This window comes from Vigna umbellata, chromosome 4 (genome assembly GCF_029865625.1).
Source record: "Vigna umbellata cultivar VRB3 chromosome 4, Vumbellata_1.0, whole genome shotgun sequence".
Taxonomy (NCBI): Eukaryota; Viridiplantae; Streptophyta; class Magnoliopsida; order Fabales; family Fabaceae; genus Vigna; species Vigna umbellata.
The window spans coordinates 26,630,337-26,641,133 of NC_142168.1; the positions used below are offsets into that span (position 1 = coordinate 26,630,337).

The 10,797-nt window shown below is 31.1% G+C and overlaps 2 protein-coding genes across 4 annotated transcripts; both read right to left on the reverse strand.

The window, feature by feature from the left end:
- Window positions 1-293: 293 nt before the first annotated feature.
- On the reverse strand, window positions 294-4,685 carry LOC124840464 (uncharacterized). 3 transcript variants are annotated; one of them, XR_015785714.1, is made up of 8 exons: window positions 4,400-4,685; window positions 4,301-4,332; window positions 3,524-3,621; window positions 3,296-3,378; window positions 2,057-2,134; window positions 1,888-1,986; window positions 1,027-1,375; window positions 294-738 (listed from the first exon to the last, which is right to left on the reverse strand). XR_015785714.1 is itself a non-coding variant. In XM_047316523.2 (7 exons), the coding sequence occupies exons 1-7, from the start codon at window positions 4,481-4,483 to the stop codon at window positions 1,094-1,096; spliced, it is 756 nt and encodes a 251-aa protein (XP_047172479.2). In that variant the 5' UTR covers window positions 4,484-4,685; the 3' UTR covers window positions 872-1,093. The 3 variants fall into 3 exon arrangements, 2 of the variants coding, with proteins under 2 accessions (XP_047172479.2, XP_087968141.1); XM_047316523.2 differs by lacking the exon at window positions 294-738 and having other exon boundaries at window positions 872-1,375; XM_088112015.1 differs by lacking the exons at window positions 294-738; window positions 4,301-4,332 and having other exon boundaries at window positions 872-1,375.
- Window positions 4,686-5,300: 615 nt separating this feature from the next.
- LOC124840463 (putative fructokinase-7) lies at window positions 5,301-9,130 on the reverse strand. The gene is made up of 7 exons (XM_047316522.2): window positions 8,532-9,130; window positions 7,197-7,405; window positions 6,713-6,925; window positions 6,427-6,624; window positions 6,160-6,300; window positions 5,786-5,902; window positions 5,301-5,577 (listed from the first exon to the last, which is right to left on the reverse strand). Exons 1-7 carry the CDS (start codon window positions 8,551-8,553, stop codon window positions 5,440-5,442), a joined length of 1,038 nt encoding a protein of 345 aa, XP_047172478.1. The 5' UTR covers window positions 8,554-9,130; the 3' UTR covers window positions 5,301-5,439.
- Between the last annotated feature and the right edge of the window lie 1,667 nt (window positions 9,131-10,797).

The following is a 10,797-nucleotide window of genomic DNA, read 5'->3' on the forward strand; positions in this document are numbered from 1 at the left end:
TCAAATTTAGTGACAACTCTAAATTTCTTTCTACAATCTCGATAATCATTCATTGTGCACAGAATGGTTCCAAGCGACTCCTCTTCAAACTTTAATTTCATGCATTAGTAATTTATTTGTAACAATATTAGCATTTGGTTGACTAATTTCTTCATAAATCAATAATTCCCTCACATTTTTTTCTATTGCACAAAAGAAAATAAAGAATGATGAAGAAGAATAACTCTCTTAAAGTTATTTTTGAAATAATTTAATCTTTCTTCTTTTTCTATAAAATAAAAGGACACCAAAAATAAAATTAAACCTTAGAACAATATCATTTTAATAAAAGTTTCAGTATATCTCATTTCCACTCTACCAATAGTGCTTCACATGATATCTTTCTTTTCTTTTCAATTTTCTCTTCTCAACCAAACCTTTTCTTCCGAATTCTCTTCACCCATTTTCACCCTCAAACTTAGCAAAATCAAAAGGTGAGGAAATTAAGTTCAAATAATTAAGCTTAATCTAGAATTACTTTTTGATATACAGAGAACCGAATCAAACTTATGCTACTAAAATCGCATATAGACAATTGAACCAACATTTGAACAACAAACTTATTGCATAGAGAAAGAGGAAATTAGTTTCATCCCCACCATGATAAATTTGAAAGTTTTGTCATTTTAAAAAGTTTTCTTCGGAAGCTTTTGAAGCAAACAGGCACTGGACCTGGAGATGTCTATGAAGCAAAGGCAGCTGTTATCGTTTCATCAAGAGATTGCCATGACATTTGCCAAGAACAAGTGAAAGTCAATAACCAGTTGAAAACAAAGAAATCAAAATTGAGTTGTCATTTCAAAATCTGAAAAACAGAAGGACGAATCTAATTTGATGAATTGATCTTTCCTTCCATGAAAATATCTTATTCACAAGTTTGTACAAACAAGCAGGCTAGTAAAGATTAATCCTTAGTTCAGTCATTCTGTGTCAACAGTGAACAAAATAGGGAGAATTAAAGAATGGAAAATTGAAAGATGTTATTACCTTCCGCAGATCGTAAAGACTTCTCAGCCAAATGTATCTGGTGCAGTAACGCATTACCATAGTACCATTAATTTCTGCCATCTACATTAAAACCAGAACCAGTCCAGTCCGGAGTTGAAGACCTAGTCTTGGGCACTGCACCAATTCCTTTACCTCTTAGGTTAACTTTCTTTTTATTTCTTTGTTCTCCTTCACTAGGAGGATGCGGTTTATGCTCATTGGCCGCTGGAACATTCGGACCATTATTTTGGTACGGAACATTCACAGCCGAACCTTCATTTGATTCCCTTGTGCTGGGAAGGGAGGAGCCATCTTGGATTGCACTATCCAGAGAACTTGATCTCCCAGCCTAGCATAATTCACATGCAAGGTTAGGTTTTAGCATTCACAAGAATAATATGGATTTGTTTAACGGGACATGTAGCATGTCAGACAGAAACAAAACAAATGACCAAAGATTATCTACATATACAGTCAAAGAGAAGCTGGAAAGAAAAAATTTATCAGTAAGAAGCCATGCAACCGGTGCACATTCTCTTGTATCCAACAACCCATTACTGTGATAACAAAAAAGTTCAGTTTGAAACTCCAAATGTTTAGATAGTAGAATGTCATCTGTTTGACAGCAGGAAACCTTATATGGTTAAAAGTTAGGATATCAACTTTTAATGGCTTGGTCAATACCTTTTATTTTATTAACGGTATTTCTTGGAGGCAGGTTTGACAAGATCAGTAAGTATTAAGGAAGGTACGTCAGGTCAATCACCAATGTAAATTTCATTAGGCTATCACTTACATGATGCCATAGAAACTATTGACAACATAGATCTGAGAATGAGGAGGGTCTTAAGAATAACATACACTGTGAAGACTACTTGACTGCCGGTTTGGATTCATAGCTTCCAATCGTCTTTTTAATTCCTCCAGCCTAGACAACTGAGAGTTATTGCTCTCTTCTACCTAGAAAAGATTGTTAATATCAACACAAAGGATGAAAAATTAAAATATTGTGCTCGTTGAATCTTTTTACCAGTTTACTTAAGTCTTCACATAATTTCTGCTTTATTTGCTCTTCATCCCTCACTGCTTTGGATGCTGATTCCCACGCCTGCAGCACATGCAGTCAACATACTATAACTGAAAAGGTAAATTACGATGCTTAAAAACGTTTTTTATGATCAATTATCTACTTTTCCATTAAATGGTTGAGGCAATAAACCTCTTATCTAAATCGTAAGTCATTTATGTGTGCAATTTTATAATTTACAAATAAGATGCCAATGAGATCATTCGAAAAAGTATACAATAACTATTTGGAAAAGTAAAAGTAAAGAAGAAATCACTCCATGTTATTAAGACAGGGAATGGTTAAGGAATCTCATTTTTAAAGTGCGATTGGTTCAACTTAATTAGAGTAAGTAAATACACTTACTTTTGCATCCTAAGTGAGTTTCTGAAAAGAAAAAAAAAAGCTATTATTTCTCTTAAAAAGTTGTTCCAAACATGCTATTAATAGAGACATACTATCTTCTTGACAAAGAAAAGGGGAAAACAAATTAAGGTATAGGTACTAATGTCTTTCATTTACCATATACACTCCCATTTTAATTCTTAAGTTTATTAATATATGTTGCTTTAACCTTGCAAATGACAATAACTCTAATCCTTTCGAAGCAAAATGGCAGTCGGAAAAGAAGTGATAAAAGACTAAAATGAAGGACTTTTGAAAACTCAAGAACTGAAGTTAGGATTTATAATATGGATTAAAGTGACACACGCTTAGAATTTTAGAGACTAGAATGAGGGATTACTCTTTATTTATTATCATAACAAAATGAACTGATGAACAAGAATATGCACATGCACATCCTTGTTGAAGTTAAATATTGAAAAAATAAGCTACACCCCATATATATGGGGTAAAATGAGCTAATGGGTAAAAGCTTATCTCACTAACTTTTCTAACCTTGCTGTGCATGTGAACCACGAATGTTCTGAACGAGCCAATCATTCAGCTTTTCTTTAAGCCACAGAGACTTAAAAGTAAATTAACATTTAAAAAATTTGTTCAAGTTGTTTAAAAGTAGCACAAGACTCTTTACATTTTTTTCTCCAGCATCTCTGTGACCTCATTGTAAACTCAAGAACTGAAGTCACACTACTAACAGACATACCGCAAACAGAGAATATGGCATCCATACCTCAAAAATATAAATATCATGAAAGCAGCGTGAAAAATAATTAATAGTAGTACATAAAAGTAACATGCCTTATGTGCCTGTTCTTCCTTTAGCTTTGCCACACGAATTTTCTCTGTTGATGCCTCTATCTTTGTTCTCATATGTTCCAACGCTTAAAGTAAACATGGCATGCAAAAATGAAGCAACGTTATTTCATATTTCACTAATTAAAACTATGAGGAACAGCTATTATTGATGCAAAAGGAAACAATGACCCTCTTCATTTCTGCAAAGGAAAACAATTGATACACAGAAACCTGCTTTCTTTGGTCCAGATGTAAGTTTCATCTCCAATCCCAGATTTGCAAGCTCACGCTCCACATCACGAATTTTTGAATAGTTTTCCTCAATGTATCTGAAAACATGTTTAAAAATGAAAAAGAGAGAATTCAGTGGTTATAAAAAATAGAACGGCTTCTAACGGGATATATAGCCAATCTCATAATACTGTCACTTTAGTATGATGTTGTGCATTCAAGAGATTTTTAAGTATAATTCAACACACTCAAGTCTAATTCAATATGTTGTACGAGAAAACTGATTATATTAGATGTATATTATAGGATTAAAGTGACAATAAATAGTTAAGTTTGGAGAACAAAATAACAAAGGACTTATTTTAAATTTCTTGTTCCAAAAACTAATGTGAATGCATAAGACTAAAATGTTGTTTACCCATTTCTATTATGTTTGATTTAAACACAAACTACATTTCTTTTTTCTCTTTTTTACATACTTCATTTGGTTTAACTATATATACTGTTTGCTTAAAAATAAAAAAAGAGTTTGGTTGAATTTATTAGTCAGTTGTAGAAAACTAAGGAAATATTAATTATTTCCTCCATTTGCATTTGTCCTTGGACATCTCCACTAAACAGAAGGGAAACCTTGCCAATGGTTTAGCACCACCAATGTTGAATTAATTGATTGAACATTAAGAATCAATGCTGAAAATGTAAATTAAAAATTAAATAAATAACCAAAATTTAAATGACGAATTAAGAGCTGCTTAGAGAGAGAAAGAAAAGGGTTACTTCTTCAATTGAAGTTGCTCTGCTTCGATTATCTGAAAACAAAGCAACAAGATTGTGAGAGATTGAAGAGCAAAAAGAATGAATATATAGAGGGAGAACCTGTTCTGTGTAACTGATAACCGAAGCTTCTTTGGGAATACCATCGGGTCCGATCTCGAGAACAAACGGCGGGTTTGAACCCATTTTCCGTGAATCAGATCGACGTTGAAGCAGTATCTTCTCGCGCCAACACAGCCCAAAATCCTATTTTCTTCTTCTTTATATATATTTTTCTTTTACAGGCAATGAGATTTTCAAATTTTCTAAAAAATAAAATGATGTTGAGTACCAGACTACCAGTTTGAATTCAACAATTTTGTTATCTATGTGGTTATAGGGACAATCCCCTTTTATCTATACCATTATATAAATTATTTATATCATTATTTTTTTATTAATATTTTTATTTTATTTATATCATCAATTGAAATTTCAGAGACTATATTCTATTTATATTTCTAAAAGAATGTTTTATAATGTATGTCTTTCAAACTACCGGCAAATAATATTCATTTTTTTTAATATTATATATATATATATATATATATATATATATATATATATATATATTTAAGTTTACATCTAATTAAAAATATTATTTTTAATTAATATCTTTAATTTTATACTTATAAATAAAATTTAGACACTCCTGTCACTGAATTGCATTAATGTGTTCTTGATGAAAAATGTGTTTCTATTAGTTTATTAACTAGTATGACATTTGTGCTTAGTAGGGTAAATTTAAAGATATTAAATTAAAAATAATATTTTTAATTATATATATATATATATATATATATATATATATAATACAAAATTTGGGAAAGCCAAGACCTCAGTGAAAACTAACAGCTTATTTGGAGGATTTCATTCCGAAATTAGTAAACCCACGTGAATTTCATTAATAAGTGTGTTGAAAATTAGAGAATATATTACTAATATCAGCTGACACACCTACCCAAACCAGAGCAAAAGGCATCTTGAATTTATATAAGAGAATTACAGAGTCAAGAGATTTAAACAGAAAAAGGAAAAAAGAAGCTCAGCATCACCTATGCTGTAGATTAACAACAAATTATAACAAAAAGATGTGAATTTTGTTATATTACAGCTGCTTCTAGTAAGAATTGCAAGATAGCTTCCTTTGTAGGAAGTGCAGGAATTGCACCTCTCCCAGTCACAGTGAGTGCACCACATATATTGGCAAAATATAAAGCCTTTCTAAGACGTTTCTCATCCTGCCAATCAAACCAAAATGTATAAATTTCTATGCAAGAACAATCATGACTTTCCCATTTACAGACATCATATAGCTAATTCTCATCACACTGTTCAAATTTAGGCCTATCAAACAAGAGCAGAAGAAGAAATTACAAGAACAATAAAACATTATAATGATATAAGGCTTAATCTACACAACCAGAACAAGTCAAAATTCAAAATTACCTGAAAAATAGTTTGATCAGAAGCTATACTGTATAAAATCCCACTAACAAATGCATCTCCAGCACCAGTTGTGTCTACAGGTTTGACTTTAACACCTGCAATCCTACCCTTAAATGCCTGCACAGAAATTTTGGCAATGATAATTAGCTGAAGAACTCATGAGGGCCAAAAAAGAAAGCTTGGTTAAGTCCTAAAAAGAAATCTTCATATCAGTTTTCACTAGCTATTAGAACTCACGGTAATTAATTCAGTTCATAACTTATCAGTTCAAGGGACATGATATTTGTTTACTACTGTAGAAAACAAAGCAAAGATAAAAAGAGAAATCGTGCTTCCAATGAGACATTATAATTAAATGGATTTGGTAAGCATACTTTGGTGTAATATCTGCAACCTTGTGACCCTTCAGTAACGATTAAAAGCTTGAGATTTGGATGAAAAAGTTTCTTCAAAACAACATTATCGTCATAAGGATCATCACCTCCAGTCAAAAATGTAATTTCATCCTCACTTATCTGTACATATATACATAGGAAAACGCCATGTCAACTCAATTTTAAGGAAAATAATAGAATTCTTATTTTTCAAAACTAAACAGTATAGTAGAGTCATATAAGAATATCTTGGTCAAATGTGTATACCTTTGTGACATCAGCCTGATCCCATATATCCATTATGCTTTTCCGAGCAGCATCTGCTGAAGGCCATAGAGCCAATCTCAAATTTGGATCATAAGAGAGAATGCAACCAGAGTTTTTGGCAATTCTCATAGCAGCAAGGTGAGCTGACTTGCATGGCTCATCAATCAAGCTGATGGAGCCATAATGGAATATTCTAGCCTGAAATCAACGTTATGAATATCCTGACTTCAGATGAAAGGCCTAAAGGAAAACATTCATAAAATACACAAACAGATATTCCACACACCTGCTTTAGAAGATTTTTATCAAGTTCTGATTCTTGAAGGAGCATATCAGCACTTGGATTGCGAAAAAACAAGAATTCACGTTCACCATCTGCTCTAAGTGTAACAAAAGCTAATGCAGTTCTTGCATTAGAGTCAAACCGCATGCCAGAAGTCTCAACATTGTTTTGCTTTAAAATATCTGCCAGCATGTACCCAAATTCATCTGCTCCAACCTAATAAACAAATGGAAAATTGAAAAAGCACTTCAGATGTGATTTTTATTCTAGAAGTTCAAGCAATCATTTCCCTGCTAAGAACAGGTGTGCAGGAACAAATTTCTTCAGAACTATTCAGTTTCAAACATAGCATATGACAACTATGTATAACAATTTAGAGTTGGACAAAATACCCTAGGACAATGTGCAGATAGATAGCAACAGGAAAGTAAGGAAATCATATAATGTACAGTACCAGGCAGCACTGATTGAGAAATGAGAACTACACCTTGCCAATAAAAGCAGATGAACCTCCCAATCTAGAGATACCAACAGCTACATTGGCAGGAGCTCCACCAGGAGCTTTCTTGAAAGCAGGTGCTTCAGCCAGCGATACTCCTCCCACAGTCGGAACAAAGTCTATTAACATTTCCCCAAAGCAAACAACCAGTGAACCTGTTTCCTTGCAGTCTTCTTTTCTGAGATCATTGGAATGATCTGCACACAAGCATGATCTTCAGACCCACATGAACCATGTTTTGTCGTCACTTTTCATTACTTACAATGTGACTTCATAGAAAAAAAAGTAAAAAATAAAACACTTCAAGATCAGCCATAATTAGGTCAGCAGGGCCAAAACTTTCAAAAAATATATTTTCATCTTCCCAATATGATGATAACTTGATCTTCCTTTCTTACGCTGCAAACTGTAAACCATGTGCTCTGTTGTGTTATAGGCACTTCCTCCCCCATTACCAAAATTCACAAAGATTAGATGGTATTTTAAATTTGAATATTACTTAGTTATAAGCACCCATTTTCAAGTACATCATTGGTATACATTATGTACTTTCCAGGTACCCATTTCAGCTCCCAATGCATACATGACAAAAGAAATATATATATCTTAACCCTGAGATTTTACAAAGTGGTCCTGCAACTTGGACTACCGTCAGATGTTAAGGATTTTGGTCTCTTCCTGACAGCCATGTGACAACAATTGCAACCCCATCAGCCACATTTATACACAAATTTCACGCAATAACAAGGATCTAGGACATGATGTTTAGGGGTTTTGGACACTCAGCGACGACATCATCACCAAAATTGTGACTGCATCAGTCACATATATCTGCAATTTTCCGCCATACCAAATATTGGCAGGTAAACTACAACGACAATTGCAATATATAACCTTACTTAACCCCAAACAAAAAAGAATTTCAAATATATAAACTACAGTCTGCAGAGTAGAACACCACACAAATGCTAACATCAGCAGTGAGTACAGAAAGACCACACCATTATGATTCTGTCCTTATTAATGAAAATCACACCCCAGAGGAGTTAATAATCATTCACAATAACCATGCACAGTTCCAACCAGCTGATTCAAACATTCAGACCGACACACTCAACAAAGGTCTTCATATTATTCAGTTCAACAAACCCCAAAAGAGCAAGACCCACCATCCATTAAACCCCAAAGAAACAATCTTTATCTTAAAATTCTAGCTCCAACCCAGGTAAAAAAATAACAAAGTATCAACAATTACAATACAAGAACATAAAAAAACAAAAATGTGGGCAGAGAAAAAGAGTGAGGGAAGAAAGATAACAAAACCTGATGAGGTATGGTGAGCCATTAATGAATGAAGTCGGAAGCAAGAAGAAAACAGAGATTCTATTGACTATGTTGTTGTGTTAATGAGAGGCAAAACGAAGCAGTAAGAAAGTAGATGAGAAGAAGGAGAGAAATTGGTTGGTCTTTATAACAAGTGTGGTGAGAAAAAAAGAAAAGAAGCCAAATTTGAATTCAACAACAACAATCAACGCGCACAGCACCCAGATTCTCACTTTCTACATTTCTTCTCCAAACATACTAAAACCTTCGCCACCAAAGTCTTCTGCTATTTTTTTTCTCTTCTTTTCCTGCAAAAGTTACCACCCAGACATTACCTTTGATACAGTTCATGTAGACACAATTTATAGAATTAAAATATTGGAATTAATTACAACCTAGATTAATAATAACTCAAATTTTAAATGGTCGTAAAATTTTATTCTTCCTCTCAAATTTAATTATTCTACAATCTGCATTTATAATAATTATTCTAAAACATTAAAACATGTAAGAACATAGAACTTTTAAAAGAACATGCATAACGTTAACTCTTGATCATTCATAAATAATCATAACAATAAAGAAATGCGTTTCCTTTTGAAATTCAAACTATTTTTTGTCACATATGATATATTTCTCTTTGCTTCTCTCATTTTAGTAAATTTATTATTATTGGGAAATTGAATGAAAAAAAAAATATCTATTTTTTTGAGGCTACATTTGGTGTCGTTGTCTCTTTCAGAAAAAAATCATTATGTATATGTTTGACAAATGGGATGTCCGTGAAATACAGTTTCTTTCTTTCTTTCTTACATTTTTTTTAATTCTTCATAGAATTATATTTCTCCTAAGTAAAATGGAATGATATTGATATCATTTGTTGTAACTTTACAAATTATATGAATATTCTATTTTTTTTCTTTTCTTTTTAACATTATAATAAATTGTATTTATTCTAATTAGATATCACTAGTTTTACATTAAAATAATCAAAGATTTTTTACACATAAAAAAAGTTACACCAGTAACTTACCTTATATTCTTAACGTTTTTCTCTCATACCTCAATCAACAGAAAATAAAATATAGGTTTAGATTCGAGAGTTAATTATATGGAAATAAATAATTGATACCCCTACATAATTTGTCCTAAAACGAATCTACTGATTAAAAAAGTCAAATCTGTATTTTATCATATTTTAAACTTTTTTAAGCATTTGTAATTATCAAATAAAAAATTATTAAATATCAAATAGCTATTATTAAATATTTTTTAGTTTATTTTAATTTAAAAGAATTTCATTGTATCAAAGGAGGGAATATATCCAAGAGGGCTATCGTTAAAGGTTTTTCTATAATAACTAAAGAAGGTATATTTAAATTTATTGTCTTAATTTTTTCTAAGGTTTATGTAATAATCTAATGGGAAAAAAAATTATTAAATATTTGTTGAGCTTATTTCTTATTTTCTTAAGTCTAAAATATTCTCATCAAAATAGGGAGTATATCCAAGAGATCTATCATCAAACTTTTTATGAAAGATTTTATAAATAACAAAAACAAAACTATATTTAAAATGATTATCTTTAATGTTTTATAATTATTCGTTTACTAAAAGAATTCTATACTTTCTCAAATATAATTTAAAATAAAAATATAGTTAAAGTGTAAATTTAAATCAATGAAGAATTTAATAAATTAAAAGAAAAAACAAAAGCTTTTACGCTCTTTCAAAAAATTATTATTATCATTATCATTATGCATAAGTTTATTAAATTCATATTAATATCTTAAAATTATTTCTGGCATAATTTGTTAATGGTTGACAGCTACATTAATGATATATAAAAAATAAAATCATTTAAATTAATCTTAATCATAAATTTTAGACTAAAACATAAAGTGGAATGAAAAGGTTGGGCAAACCTAGGATGTAATGGATTATTCCTTTGGCACACAGCTTAATGAATATTTGTTGATTCCCACAATTATAAAATTGGATGTGGCTTCCACCCACATGCACAAACTAATTGGACCGTCTCTCTATACATAAAAAGACTAAAATAATTGAAGTTTCTACGTCATAAGCAAATAATATTCTATAAATTGATGTTTTTATAGAATAATATAAATTTAGGTAGAGAGTATTTTTAAACTAAAATTTTATAATAATAATAAGAAAGAAAGATATTATATTCATTGTGTCGGTATGTCCGTATTTTTTATCACGTAGTTTAATAATATATATATATATATATATATATATA